Raw genomic sequence first — 16,377 nt, forward strand, 5'->3', positions numbered from 1 at the left:
TCAGTCGTCGGCGTCATGGAGAGACCTGGCTTAGATAGCTTGCTTTAAAACCCGGGCATTATCTCAGGCTCTGCATCATTGCCTGGCAACTTATTTTCCAGTTCAGTGGAAATAATGAGGGACAGGTTGACAAATACTTGATGCAACCTCTTTTTAAAATAGCACGTCCCTCCCTACATAGGCAGCTGCCACACTATCAGAGGGATTTCAAAGAAAATTGAGAGTCACACCAGTCACAAATTACTCACTGTTTTTGTACCAATTGAAACGTTTGAGAGGAAAGAAAGAGGACTGTTTCAAAGAACCTGAACATTTTTTTTTCTATTTCCATCTAGAACTGAATGAAACTTGCCCAGAGACTGGTTATAGAGAAAGATTTTTTTTTTTTGTTTTTCCCCCCTCCTTCTCTTTCTGCCTGCGTTTGACAGGAGGGGTAGCTTTTGCCTGCTGTGCAACAAACATATCTACCATACTGAATGCTAGCACTCAAGAAACAGAGGGTTTTTTGATACTGACAACTCAGTATGCTGCTCAGGGAAGTGGGATGGCGACTGCAGCAGCTCCAGTGTGTAGTATGACACAATCTCCCAGTTAAAACTGACAAAGGCACAGGAAGGGTTTCATTAACCGCAGGGTCAGGAGGAATCCCTCTCTCACAACTCCTCCACTCTCCTCTCTGCTCATGCCAGCCACAGACGCCTTTGTGAAGAGCCAGATGACACTCTGACACCATGCTAATCATTTCCATGACCTACAGTATATGCTGCCTTAATTTTGCTGCAGGAAAGCACTGTTTAACATAAAATCATTTGCTGAATAAGAGCTGCAAACATCCTGTATTCACCCTTCGCTAAGCCCTAACAGCAATTGTCCAATCGTAGAGAAGCAACTGTAACAAGAACACTGAAGGCCTGTCAAGCTTTGTATTTCTCGACATGTTGAAGCAGTGTGAATGAGCGTTTTTTTGTAGCCTTTTAAAAACATAAAACACAGGAGAACACGTTTGAGGAATAGATTAAACGTTGTGTTTATGTGCTCCAACGTAAGCTGTGAAAGTTAGCATGCCAGGCTAACTAATGCTAGCTTCTTTTTTGTAGTCTTTCAGAAACATAAAACAAAAGAGCAAATGTGTGAGGGATGCACTAAACTTTATCTTTACCTGCTTAACATAAGCTGCAAATGTTAGCATGTCCAGCTAACTAACACTAGCTTACTAGCTGCTGTAATTTTACCGCCAGCCAAACTTGTGTTAGATACCACTGCATTAGCCAAAATTTACCACCAGGGTTTAATTTGGGGTTTGTTATATGGGGCGGTTGGGAAGGGATGTGAGCCACCGCATTTCTTTGTGGCTCTCTGAGATCTAAGTCAGGTTAGCTTAGCTCTTATCCCAGATCTCTTCCTTGGGTGATCATGGTCTGGCTGGGTGACTGTTTAAAGGTCCATTGCACTAATCTAATCCCTGCGCTTCCTTTTCTGAAGTTAAGGAGTGTAATTCTCTTGTCTATCATACAGTTTATGTATGTGCTGTATTTCAGTGCCTGATTAAATTTTGCTTGGATGTAAGCTAGCTTTAGCCTCAGTATTTTAGCATTAACATTATATCATGTATGCAGCCGTACAACTTTACATATTCAAGACACTTTCACAGGGTTCTCATTTTAAAATGTGCCAGATGGAAACGTTAAAAAGTAAGATGGAGACGTACTTCTAAGGTGATTCTAGGAATTTAAGCATTAGCATTATCTTAGATTAGCCAGCTACACTCATGAAATCTGCAAGTTAGTAAGTGCTTTTGTTTGCTTCTATTACTTATCACTGTAAACAGTGTATGTGCAGTGTGAGAATAGAAAGCTTGACAGGCGTAGCAACAGTAACTATGGAGGAGGGCAAGGGGTCAATTGAGCGGTCAAGTCACAATATACCATAAAGCATTATGTGCTGATAACATATGCTGCTAGGCTGAATATTTGTATCAGCTGCAATACAAAATGGCTCTTTGTCATTTATTCATGTTTGTCTTTTAATTGTAAATGTCACTTGCAATATATTGCCTCATCTGCCTACATCAGCTTTCACTGGCATCTGAGTTTGTCACATTTCCTACGCTGACATCCTGAATCACGCATCATCTGCAAAATATTTCTTGCTGTTTGTTTAAACTATTTTCCAAGCTGTGTTTTTTTTTTTTCTTACTGCAGCAAAAACATTTTAAGAGTCACGGACAGCATGTGTCAATCACAGAAAAGATTAATAAACGTGCCTGTCAAACACGTCCCTGCCCGTACTGAAGAAGTGAAAACAAACAGGTAAGGATAATTCGTCTGTACACAGTTTGACCTGATAATATCCAGGATGAAGATGATTTCAACCCTGCTTCTGTTTCCCTGGAAGATAAATACACACGATAACACTGAACTTTCACTATGCATGAATCATAATTACTTTAATTATGATGACATTTAACTATGGTTAATTCATTTTTTTATTCATATGCTATGCTACTTGGGGGTTACATGTGTCAGAATAACTGTTTAACTAAATTACACTTCATGAAACCACGAGTGCAAATATAGTACATGTAATTATATGATATCTTCTTCCTATGTAGAGTGTAGTAGTTCTCAATGTTGAGAATTTATATTATTAATAGCCAATGAAGAGAATTGTTGAAAGAGCAATCATTTTATAGTTTGAACAGCAAAAAGACTATGTATTGTTGTGGCAAGTCTGCTGTTATGATTAATAAAATACTTTAAAGGCACATTCAGTACAGTACTTTTCCTCCTCCGAGAGTTTGAACAGTTGTTGTTTCATAATGCAACAAATACAAACTTTGTAATAAATGATTTTAAACAGAAAAGTATGATTCTGATACATCAGGGTGAGGAGGAGGAGGAGGAGGAGTAGGAGAAGGAGGATGCTTTGAAATGGGCAATTTAAAAATTCAGGGTGGGGATTGGGGGGCCGTAATAATACGCGCCAGCATGAATATTTAAAATCCTCTTATCTTAAATTTAAAAGTAGAGAGATTTTTTTCACTCCGCTGTCAGCCGGGAGCGTGAGGTGAGGCAGTGATCTCTGCAGGTGGGTGGCGTGGCCTCTTTTCAGCTTGTACATCAACATGACTTTTTCAACTGAACTTTTAAGAGGTAGGTCACACAACCGTGGATGTTTTAGTTGAGAGCGTATTCAGGTCATTGGATACTGGAAAGCCTTTCACTGTCGGGTGAAAAAAAAAGGTATGATAAACCCCAGATGCATTATGGTACGGGATGACAGTGATTTATGTTTGTAAATATCTCCAGATCATATATACTGAGCGACACACTCCAGTCAATGATGATGATGCAGTGCAAACTGTGGTTAATCCTATGTACTGTGGCATCTGGCCATCTGGGCTCAGGAGGATTTATACAGAGTTTGAGGGCAGAGGGGAGGGGATCAAATATGCATGATACTGCAAAATTAAGATGACTCAATAACTCAAGCTACACTGTACGAACAGATACCAGTCCCAGCCGCGTCTGAGCCAGGATTGTCCAGTGTGGGGTTAAAAGGGCCCAGCGGCATCTCTGTGTGGGCAATAAACAAAACTGTGAAAGCTTTAAATCCTGTGGGCACTCAAACAAAATATTAAAATTAGTTGAGAACTGATATTAGACATTGTTTTAGGCATGTAACTTTGTTTAGTTTGTGATGACTCCAAACAAAAGGTATTTTTAGGAAATGATCATTCATCAGTATCTTATAGAAAAACACACCAACTTACTGCAGCTGACATTTAGCAATAATATGTTCCTACAAGTGATCCCTAAAATCATGCTTCATCAGCTGAAGATATTTATCATCTAAACTGGTCCTAAATTGATCCAGCTGTAACATTATCTAACGTTAGCTACTGTGATGTTAGCTTACATGGACAGACAGAACAAACTGCTGCTCTGCCCTAAATTTTCAAAGATCCTGGTTTAGGACATCAAAATTTATTCTGTGATGTTCTTGAATGTATAACTGAAGGATTATTAAGGACTATTCACTCTCTGCTAGCTTTAGCTGTCCATCAGTAGCCCAATTAACATCTGTCCAGCTACCATGTACTGGGTTAGGTAATGACTTGTGCAGTCAGGCAACGTAAGATTGTTTATCGCCCAACAGACACATTACGTAGCTGGTCATTTTGAACAACAAGAGATGTAAACCTCTGTAATTTTCCTCTGTAACAAACATCTTTGGCCAAGCGTACAGGCACCGGCCTGCGATGCAGGTTTTCTTAACAGCCAACACTTAACTTTGTAGTTTATCTGACTGATGTTATAACATTTAAAAAAAATGGTAACCCTAATGACAACACTGATTCTGCTCTTGATTTTAAGGAACAACCTGGGGAGAGGGTAGTGACAAGACATTTTATGTTTTACGGAGGAAACTGTCATAATGGCGCTCGATCCCAGTGACACTGACAACCCCTTTGAGTGCTCATTAACTCAGATGTGGGTTTATATTGTAACATGAAGACTTTTATTGCAAATAATAGTGATTCGATAAAAGGGACTTGTTAATACCATTATTCAAAATAATCAACATCCAGTACATTTCATATGGAATACTAGCATGGTCTTAACTGCTTAGACAAGCAACCAACATAACTCCAGACTGTCACCAATGTGCCACAATAATCATCATGACTCTGAATAGCAGTTGTTTTAGTTTATCAGCAAAGTTGATTCAAATAAATCACAAACAAACATAGCCTGGTGGTCTGTAGGAGGTATGTATTTTTAGACCAGATTTAAGAACCAAGGGTTTGGAAAAAACTGGTTCCATTCATAAAAAGTATGAATATCTGTAAAATGGCCACCTCAAAAACACAGGTTAACTTTGACATGCAGCACAACCATACTCTCTGCACATCGTCAAACACGCAAGTGTGTGAAAACTATGACTACACACTGGCTCTAAAGATCAAAAGGTATCCTATTTTCTCCAAATATACACACATTGATTCTGTTCTATAATACTGTTATATTGGTTCACACCCTCTCTCTTTCAAAAAGTAGGTAATTTGATTGCAAACATTGTTCTTTTTAATGTACTTGTCTGACAAAAAATCAACAACAGTTATGGCATCTAAATGAACCCGACAACATTATAAACTATGCCATACTGTGCCTCATTCAAATAAATGTCACATATCCAGTTTTACATGTTTCAAATCTATTTTTTATACATTGTTTTCATAAAGGAAGAGAATAAATATACTTCTGACCCATTTTCATTATACCTTAACATTTAAACAAGATCATATGGTGCAGTATTTTCATAATTTGTAAAACAAGCTGATAACAATTTCAGTACAAACAATAAAAGAAAAAAAAATGTTTAGCAGACCTCAGAACAAATCATCACAAAAACGTAAAAGTAATAATAACAGTGTTTGTGCTTTAAGTCTTTTAACTGCGATGGCTATTTCTCTATAGGTTTGCAGTTACAAGTTCATGTGAAAATACTGTGTGAACTCGGGTACTCGCGGGGCAAAATATAACACAATCCAAATCCAAAACAAGACCCGCAAACATGTTAACCTGTACGACAAATACTGCATTTTTATTGTCAGATGCAACTGGCTTATTTGAAAATACCTGTGAGAGCCATATGTCGAGTTTTTTTTTTTTTTTTGACTGAATAAAATACCTAATTTGGAAGATAAGTCCGCTATATAGGTTTATGAACATTCAATAATCAGCAATATGTCAAACAAATGAGTTGTATCGTATTGAGAGCTTCTGGAAGTGTCCTTTTAAAGGAGGTTCATTTAATGTCTATGGTGCTATTAAGGCATTACAGTACAGTATCTCTGTTTACACCATGGATGAATATGCCATGACAGTCGTCACAAAGTAAACCCTTAAAATAACAATAATTTTGAGCCTTGATATGGTTGATTTTGGTGAACAAAAAAGCCACGTTTTCTCCTATTAAATGACCTCATGGTTTAATTTATTCTCGACTCAGCTGGAGGTTCACTGGCCCTGTGGACACTGCTTGGGCTTTTTAATAAAACGGATACTCATCTTGGAGGAGCTGTTAGCACCTTAGGCCGTGTTTGTAGTGATGAGCCAGCTCTATTTTGAGCCCTGTTGCTCATAATTAACACAAGAATGATTCAGATTGAGCAGATATGTAGGTGTATTTGCCATAAATCTTAAGTTACATGGCCTTTGGCTCTCTGGACTTCCTTTATTTGTTAACTGGCACAACGAAGTAGATACATTTACTGTAAAAGAACCGCAGTAGATTTAAATATTGAATTATCTGTGACGAAAAACAGGAATAAAATGCAGTGCTGCAGATTGCTGCTTTCCCAGAATCCATTATCTAAGTATCATGCCAAAAGCCGAAAACAGCGAACTGCTGTACAGTGTGCGTCTGTGGGTTTTCAGCCAGTCGATGATCAGTAGGTACACAGCAAATTCAGACGAAACCCCCTGCTCTGACGCCCACTGACAGTGGCATGTTTCAAGGAACTGCATCTTTAAGAGAAAAGCTTAAAACAGTTGAACTTGAGCTCTGCTCTTTCTTCCCAACATTCATGTATGCGGACTCACTGATAAAAAAAACAAAACAAAAACGTATGGAGTATATACTGTAGTATTTATATTTTCAAGAAAAATGTAAACATAGGGCAGCGATGTTTCTCCCTTCATACTGTACAAAGTCATGAACTGTGTTAATGTTCTTGGTCGAATGAGAAAAGCTGGTCCCACTTTAAAACAAAAGCCTACACTATATTAAAATATAAAGATACAATACAGTATACTTTGCTACTTTGACGGCTGCCTGATCAAATCTGTTAGGCAGGCATAGTAACTCAAGGACCCATTTCAGAATACAACAAAGCACACCTTCAACACTGTTCATCCATCTATTGAGTAATCATGACAATACAGGTCCTGAAAAAGCCCTGCCTTTTTTGTTCTTTTGGTTTTTTTTTCTTTTTTTTCTGTATTTTTTTAAGCACACTCCATAATCTGAATTTGTATTGTTAGGAATCTAAATGTCTTTCCTTTGTTTGACAACCCATAATACATTCAATACAACATTGGTATGGTAATTCTGTGTACTGAGAGACTTGGCACAATTGCGTCTTTTTAGCCATGTACAAAAATGGATGAAAATGTCAATTTCGCGCCACCGCCTCCCAGAGAAAGAGGCATGAAAGTAACTCATTTGGAAAGTTTTGGGAGCTTTTTGATATGAGCGGAGGTGGAGTGGGGCTGGGGCTGAGCACTGATTCACAAGGTGGTCAATCAATCAGAAAAGAAGAGAGGAAATAATAATAATAATAATAAAAAAAACATCATAGTATTTACATGACAGAAATTTCACCAAAAAGCAAAGAAAGAAAAAAAAAATCCCCACACAAAGTAACGCTGATTATTTTCCCCTCACGGCTTCTCAACAAACTGTACCAGATTGGATTCCAGCCATCAGCAATGTCAAAAAGGATTCATAAATGCTCTCGACAGTCATTGTGTCTGGGCTGGCCTCTGCTAGTACACGCTGATGAAGGAGGAGAGAGCCAGGACCAGGTATCGGCAGGCCAGCGGGACGTACGCGCTTCCTGTGCTCCCATAGGGTGCAGTGTTGGGCGCTGTGGGCAAGGAAACAAGAGAAGCTCTGATTAGTTGTGATTGCACTTTCACTCAGCAACACCCACCATTTGAAAACTCACAGTCAGCTTGGTATGGTGCTTCCAAATGAGACCGGAAGAACTGCAATTAATGTTACACTGCCACTGTTCGGTGCTGGTCCATTTGTAAGAGAAACTTGTACCTGAAGTTCTCAGATACTGCACCGTGTATATATAAAAGTACCAACACAACAATGTAAAAAATACTCCATTACATTAGACATTTTATTAAGTTTTTTATCAGCAAAATGTACTTCAAGTATCACAATTAAAAGTATTCATTCAGCATTGTCCATCTGGATTGTTTTGATGTGAGTTGCTTGGTTTTGGAGACATCAGCTTTCTCTTACAAAGAAAGTAGTTCTGGTAGATTCTACTGTAGAAAGAAAGTAGTTCCTACACGAAACTGTTCACAACAAGGTCTGTGGATTATTTTGAGCAACTGAATCATTATTTCTGGAAAGAGACGTTGTTGTTGAGGTTTTCCAATATATAATATAATATAATTGGAGAAAAGGCAGACATCTCGACATCTCCAAATCCAGACAACTCACACCAAAACACTTCAGATGGATATTGTCAATAGCACTACAGACCAGAGGAATTTTTGATTTGGATGTGAATTATACCTTTACATACTTTATTTGCAGTTAGGCACTTTAATCCAGTGGACCCAACAAACCTCTATCATATCTGGCAGTTTGCAGGTGAACAGCACCAATCGCTGCTATTCATTTAAACTTTTGCCTAAACTTCCTGTTAGAATTATTAATTATTATTAATTAAATAAATAGAGTTTTTGTTTTGTGTTGTGTTCGGTAATGAAATGTCTGACAGAAAACTTTCAAGCAAAATTGTAGAGCTTGAATGCATAGCAGCGAGAGGAACTGCTCACCTGTTAACTCTGTGATTCGATCCTATGTGAAGTTGCAGTGATTGATGATGGTAACTTACCTGGCATACGTAAGTAGTGATTATATATCTGTGTTTGTACACACTGGGTGGCTGAAAACGTTTTGTTTAACTTACTGCCAGACATGATTGAGTAGGAGTTTGTTAAATGATATATTCCTGGGTGAATGTATAGGATAACGCACCAGGTGGTCAGGTCATAAGATGATTAATCAAGTCACGTCAAAAGTACATTTTTTAACAGAGCAACTTTAAAAACACAAAAGATTGATCAAAGGGCTCCGTCGAAATAAATATCAAAATAAATAAATGAGTGAGAATCAGCAATTATGGGCACAATTTTGGCTAAAATTATACAAAAACAAAAGATGGTAATGAAGTAGAAAAGAAGAGGACAAAAGTAAATTCTGCTACATGAATTTTTGTTTTTTTGGAATATTGTTTTATTGTTTGATTGTGAAATTTTGCCAGTTTTTATTAAATAATTATTTAAATAAAACCCTGGGAGAATTTTAATCTCTCTATCTCTTTTAGTAATGAAGAACGACTAGGAATTTTAGAAGCTCATCATCTACTTTTTAATGTCAAATCTTAAAGCCTGCACATACTCGTAGAGGACTAACACAGGTGTTGCCTGATTACACGTCTTCTCAGAGCAGATTCGGAGGCTTGACTGACAACTCTGACAATTTACCCTGTTATTATTCTTATTGGTCCATAGATGTTTGTGACATCTGACTAGAGGTCTAATCAGGCTGAGTAATTGAACACCTGTGTGGGTGTGCAGGGTCTTTAATCTGACAAGTAATTAGTAATGCTCAAATAAAGTAAGATCAAAAAGAACAAGTGAAACGCAGTGGAGTAGCAGTATGAAGTAGCATTAAAATCAAAAATGCATATTTTTCCTCTGGGTTGTACTGCTCTTATTACATGTAGAAAGTAGTTCCTACACAAAAACTGCTCACAACTGTAGATTATCTTGAGTAACTAGGTCATTATTTTTGGAAAGAGACATTGCTGTTGAGTTTTCCAAATATATTTTTTGGGCAATAGTGCCATCTATTTTGAGTATGTTCGAGACAAGGAGGACATTGCTGTGGTGGATATCTCCAAAACTCGGTAACTCACACCAAAACAATCAACACAGATAAATAGCACTACAGGCCAGAGGAAAAATGTGTGCTTTTTTTTAAGGTGGGGGTAAAGTGTACTGAAAGGAAATATTCAAGTGCAGTACTTTATAAAATCTAAAATATTGTAAAAGACTTTTCATTTTCTCGTTGGGTGCCATAACAGTTAATTCCCCCTTTCCCCCTCTTCTTTCATATTAGTGTTATAAAAACCGCCATCAGTGGAGAAGAGAAGAATAGATGAGGGCTATACAAGGTCTTTTCTTCACGTTGCTTTTGAAGGCAGCTTTGTTTTGTGCTGTTAGTGTTTCTCTGACCAGCGGACAGCCACAGTAATATGAACAGGTCTCTCTGGAGAGCTGCGTCAGGCGAGCGGAGAGGGAGAGGGCAGCCTTTCATTTGGAGGGGGCCACTCTGCCTCCTCAACACACACAGGCAGCAGACGCACTCTTTTAGCTTGTAGCTCAATAAAGCACACCTCACAGGTTACAAAACACGCTCTCGCTCAGCGCGCACACACATATGTACAGGTCACATGCATGCCTGCGCACACACATACACACTCAGCACGGTAAGGCAGTGCAAACAGGCTCTGCTCTACCAGGGGAAATCATGTGGTGCACAGCCCATATCAGCAGGGTGCCTCTATTTACACGGACCTGTAATTAGTTCACAATGTAACTCCTATGATGTGGACCTCACGTTGCACAAACACACTGAGCAGAGTCAACAACTATACAACCACACACACATGCAATCATGGACATATAAAGTCCATTTCTTCATGCATTTCTGAAGTAGAAGAGGTTTGTTATAGAAGACGATTGTTATCCCACTGTGCCGTTGTTATCATGGACTGTGTATTTATTCAATAAGCTGGTTGTCATTAGAGTGGCATATGGCTGTTGGTGTGTTAGAATAAACACAATGGTGCAGGGATTGATCTTTTTTACCAACATAATAGGTTGTTGGTGACAATTTTCACAGGAGATGCCAGGGAGAGGATAAAAAGAGACACACATTCCATTATCACCTGACACTGCGCTACTTTTACCTGATATTTTCAAGCATTATTTGTCGGCACTGAAGTTGTTTACCTATTAGAGTGAAAACTATAGCTCAGCTGACAGACGAGGGGGGAAAAGTAGTGAATAGAGAAGCACAAATGGGTGCAAATTTGGATGATGTGAGTGTTAGATGCATGGCTGGCCTGTGTGAACCGCGCCCCCCCCCTCGTCTTTCTCCTTGTCTCTGCCTTTCTATCTTTGTCTCCCCCCTTTCTACCTCGTTCTCTCCCTTTGTATCCCTCCCCTCTCTCCCTCTCTCTTCTCCTATCCAAAGTACAGGATAATGACACAGTTTTCCTGGGCTGTGAGAGCGAGCCGAGAAATGGTAACCATAGCAACAGCTCCTGTCCTGCTCAGCCGGCCCACTGTTGCCGGAGCCTGAGTGCGCTGCATTGTGCTAGCCACGCTAGCAAAAAAAAAATCATTTGGGGTGTGTGCGTGAGGTTTGTGTGTGTGTGAGATGTGGCGGTGGGTGGGGAATGGGCAGATGTCACTATTTCCCTTCTTCAGTTTCTCATCCGATCAGTGTCAGTGTAGTTTCTGGCTCAGTAAATGCTGCAGTAATCACATTAATATCTTGTACACAACTGCTTTTCATGCAGCAGTTCAGGGAGCTCACAAGGTAATTACTGGGTCTGTGCGATGACTAATGTTGACTGGCTTGGAGAGTGTAACAATAAAGTCCTCAGTGCTTCAGGAGGGGAAGTATTAAGTGAGGTTGGGGGATAGTCGGTGTTGCCGGGCTCCTGACTTCTCGCAGTGTTTGATTTTGGGCTTGTTTAATATCTCCCTGTGTCACTGCGAAAAAGCAGGGGCCTCCATTGTTTTGACTGTGTGGGATGTAACTTGCCATTTTAATTAACTCCCCAACCAGGAACTGCCTGCAACACCATTACTCTGCTTATTAACATGAAGGGAATAGAAAGGGAAAAAGACAGAGACAGACAGAAAGCGAGCACAAAAAGAAAGACAGATACGGGGGAGAAGAAGGGAGAATCAAAGGAAGAGAGAGCTGGGAAAAAAGACAGTGATTGAAAGGGGTGTGAGAGTGAGGCTGCAGCAGCAGCGGACAGGAGAGAGAAGAAGAGGATGAGGAGAGGAGGGGGGCTCTGACTGAGCTCTACCTCTTTGGGGTTTGAATTTAATTGCCATGTACATCAGCACAGAGCTACAATGAAGTGCCAGAATCCCAGACAATATATCATAGAGAAACCAACAGTGTCAAGATGCGCAAATGCAGGGAAGACAAGCAGCGCTCCAAAGGGAGAGGAGCAAAGGAGATAAGTGGAGATGAAAGCGATATGCTTCAATTACTGTTTTGCAACCGAATTGAAATGAAAAACTAGAGCCTCCCCAGCTCAAGCCAGAGTCATATGAAAATAACAATCCCTGGTTCTCTCCTCTGAGTCTGGACTGAAGCCATCAGCTTTAAATAGTGTGCTGGGAGAGTGAGCCACTCTGCCTCCCTCTGTTGTCCTTCTTTCCTCCCCCCTCCCTCTCAAATCTCCATCGACAGCAGTTTTGTCACCCACATATCATATGCACAACAAATGCTAAGGCCCTGAACCTCAGTCACTGTTGACACAGATAATGAATCATACTGAAATATGCAACAGTGACACTCGATGCTTGGTTTGTGTTGAGTACCATCTCGAGTGTTTTGCACTGCACTGTAATTCACTGGAACATCATCATTCATTAAGCAATAGTGTGAGCTTCTTCCCTTTTCTGTTCTCATGCTGGTTTGTTCAAATCCATTCAGAAATCCTTCAGTCCTGTGTTTGCTTGCCTTGAGTTTCACATGTTCCATATTGCACGTATGAAAATGCAGGAAGAATAGGAGAAAATGTCCCATGTTTTATGTTGGATTGAATCTCCAATTCATTCGTTTGCTGATGATTCATCCTTTAAGTTGTTCGTATCCAACAAGCAGGCTGTCACGAGCGGCGCACAGACGGCAGCCAGCCAGGCAGCATCCCAATCCCCCCGAGGACACAGCTTCAGAGATGGGCTCTTCTGAGCAGGAGGGGTGGGGGAGGGGTTCAGTGTCCTTGACCATCAATCAGTGGCCTCTGGTCCTCCCTCTGCCGCTCCCCTGAGAGAGCCCACATGAGACACTCCTGAGCCAGAACTGATCCTGTACACACCACGCTGTAAATCGGACTAAATCCCTCTACATGCAAGGTTCACAGCAGCCACCAAGGGTGTCTTTAACACAGTACAGCACACACTAAAAGCAGTTTTTTTTTTCTTTTCTTTCCGGGGCACTGCGCCGGTGTTCACTAAATGGAATATCATGCAACGCTCATGACATTTGATGATGGGATGCCGCGCCTTCAAAGAATGTGCTGCGCTTCACCGTCTTTTAAGTGCTCACACACCGAGAGTGTGCAAACACTTTATTGACGGCGATGAAGACATTCTCCATGCTTTACCTCACTTCAATCCACTGACAGTGAAATACACTCGGCCCCTCCATCATTCATCTCGCACCCTTGCCTGTAGCGGCCTGCCATATTGAGTCAGCGCACAATTGACTTGCCGACCCATCAGCTCATTCATCCATTTCTCCCTCCATTCCTCCTGTTCTTGTACATGCAGAATGTTCATCATGACCAGATATGATGTTCAAAACTCATCACCTTCGTCTCCCGCTATGATTATCACACACTTCTGCTCCAAGGAGCCCTCGTTCACACAGACCTTCGAGCTCATTAGCCCCACCAATCGTTTGCATTAGTGCTGGTAATGAAAAGCCTCCATTAATAAGATGGCCTTCAGAGATCATTTACCCTCCTCCGCCTCCCTGTACTGCCATATCCTCACCCCACCTCTCCCTTCCTCCCTCCACATCCTGGTACCTGCCGGTTATCAACACCCAGCAGAATGCTTTTTGGGGCCGGAGCTCTAATAGCTCCTCTCAGCATCAATATCTAACTGGAGAGTGAATGAGGGAAGGAGACGGGTCACCTGATAGCTTACTGAGTGAGCTGGGGGCTCTCGATTGCAGGCAGGCTTTGGCCTTCAGCTTGACTTAATCAACGCCTCTGTGGGGTATCTGGACACATAAGAGAGCCCTCAGCACAGTGCGAGCTGGAGGAAGGAGTCCCGACAGAGAAGACATTTCCGCCGTTCTCTGCACAGATACCTTTCCCTTTCATTATTGATCGACGTTTCACTTTCTCACCCCTCCTCATTCTTAAAGAGGACCTATTATGCTCATTTCCAGCTTCATATTTTTCATCGTGGGACTCCACTAGATTAGCTTTGCATGATTCAAAATCAAAAATATTTGAAAGAGAAGGTATTTTCTGGTCTTCCCTGTGACGTCCTCCAGCTTCTTTGCCTCATTTGGCAGTACAGTTTTCTGATTACCAGACAGATTTACATGTTGTTAGCTGTTACTTTAGCTGCTAGTTGATTAGTTAGCTGAGAGATTGGCCTGACTGTGCAAAACTACAGCACCAGGTGCTTATGAGCACCATAGCATGGAAATGTATGGGGCACTGATTAATTTATGAGATTGAGATCATAATTATGTTGGAAAACACAATCACACAACTTCAGAACATTATTCTCTGATTTTTGGTAAAAATGAGTCATATTTTAAGGGGGAAATACTTTCTGGTTTTGATCTTCCTCATGGACAAAAACATACCTGTTGTTCACAGTTATCTACTTTGGCTGCTAACTGCTAATTAGCTCCATGTGGCTGACTCTGCATGGACAAACACTGGGGGACAGCATGGCTAACTAGCAGTAGCAATAAGCTACTTTAGCAAGAAGTAAAGATATCCATCAGAAACGTTGTAAACCATGGAGAGTTGAGCAGCCGCAGGACATCAGATGGAAAACCAGAAAGAATCAAACTCTGTCACAACCGAAAAAGCGCTTTTGGTGAGACACACTCCATACTAACATAATCCTGAGCAGAACGGTCAAATGAAGTCTGAATGAGTGGGCATGTTGTGCCTGGAGTGGATGACCAAGGAAATACACGACCTGCCGATGTCAAGTCAAGTTGTCGAAAGTAGAAAAAACATTGGAAAGGCTGAATTTAGTGCAGTAAGAAACCTGAGCATTTTGCTCACAGGGATCACTTTTAAATGTTTAAATCATCATTTGACACTTTGGCCATGTTAAATATTAACATCCAACATTGTAACATTATATAGGTTATATGACAGAAGATATGGAAAAGTATAGCAGTCCCCCTTTAAACAGAAAGCGTATGTCAGCTTTATTTGAATTGAATAGTGAAGTTAAGAGACTGGCATTCGAGGGAATCCAAATTCAGAGTGACCTGCTCGTATGTTTATTGCACCTATCAATTCAAGGACATGCTTTATGCAGGGAATCAATGAGCTTGCAAATGATGTACTTTATATGCACGCCTGATGGATAAATCTCCATTTTTAAAATGTTTTATGAATTTTTCCTTGTAGGTTTTTTTTCCTCCTCCTTCTTCTAAATTTAGAGGGTAAATCCACATCAGCACGTTCTGGGAATAAACAACAAAAAAATAGCAGTACAGTGTGAATTGATACTTTAAGCAAGCCTTTTTAATCACAGCATTTCCAAAAGCATAATTACTCCATGACTTTGGGTGCTCCCGCTAAATCTGTTTAATGTTAGAGGCTTAATAAAATGCACAGGGACGCAAACAAATAGCGTCAGCATGTAGCAAGTTCAAGCAGCCCCACTTTTCCTTTCTCTGCCTCTCTCTGTAATAATCCCCCTCTCATATTTGGGTCTCTCACTCCTACTATCTCTAATAATTCCCTGTGCCCCCCTGTCTCCCCCTTACTTTTTAATGCTTATCGGGGTTTTATTTCTGCTGCAGGCCCAAGGATTTTGCTGAGTCAGCCGTTGCTTGGCTACTGCGCCCTGTGATGACAGGGACAATCTGCCTGCTTATGAGGAATGTTGACGACGAACCAGAGCTACTTGCATCTCCATGAGCTGCTCCATCAATACGACCTCGATAAAATCTGATCTCCCAACCAGGAGGCAACCCTCTCTTCCTGCCCTCTCCGTTCCGCCCATCTCTTTTCCCCCCGTAGCCTCCTAAAATAGCAATTCCCTGCTGTTATGTATGTAGGATTATGATAAGACAGCTCTCTCTTTTATCAATTTCCATTATGGTGCTGATAACACAGCAGGCCTGAATGTGGAGGGTTAAGTGCATTTTCTTCTTGATGGATATAAGATAACTTTATCACTGCAGACTGCCTGGTTATCACAGTTCACCTGGGGCTAGTCGAACCTGACTGGAATTTGCTCACGCTGAGCATCTCTCTGCACAAGCACACGAGCCGCAGCCAGAATTTGCTCAGATGGTCATGCTGTATGCAGAGCAATCCATATTTTTTGTTCATATTTACCTACCCTGAGCTGTTAATTGATTTTTCTCAGATCAATTCACTGGTTTACAGAAATTGTTGGACCAAAAAGGGCCAAATCAATTGCCAAGTGATTAGCATGTGCAGTGGATTATTTCTAGCTGCATAAGACTTGAGGCTGCGTGAAAGGAGAGGCACAATTCAATGGAGGCACATGCCATATGTTTACGTTA

General features: G+C 40.7%; 1 protein-coding gene across 2 annotated transcripts in view; it reads right to left on the reverse strand.

The window, feature by feature from the left end:
* Positions 1–4,498: 4,498 nt before the first annotated feature.
* Positions 4,499–16,377, reverse strand: part of negr1 (neuronal growth regulator 1) — a 191,946-nt gene continuing 180,067 nt past the window's right edge. For both annotated transcript variants that reach the window (XM_084723313.1, XM_084723314.1), the window contains one exon: positions 4,499–7,654. In XM_084723313.1, the coding sequence (XP_084579439.1) occupies positions 7,554–7,654 (101 nt within the window). In that variant the 3' untranslated portion in view covers positions 4,499–7,553. The remainder of the gene's footprint in view (positions 7,655–16,377) is intronic.

This window comes from Lutjanus erythropterus, chromosome 7 (assembly GCF_056507025.1).
Source record: "Lutjanus erythropterus isolate fLutEry1 chromosome 7, fLutEry1.hap2, whole genome shotgun sequence".
Classification (NCBI taxonomy): Eukaryota; Metazoa; Chordata; class Actinopteri; order Lutjaniformes; family Lutjanidae; genus Lutjanus; species Lutjanus erythropterus.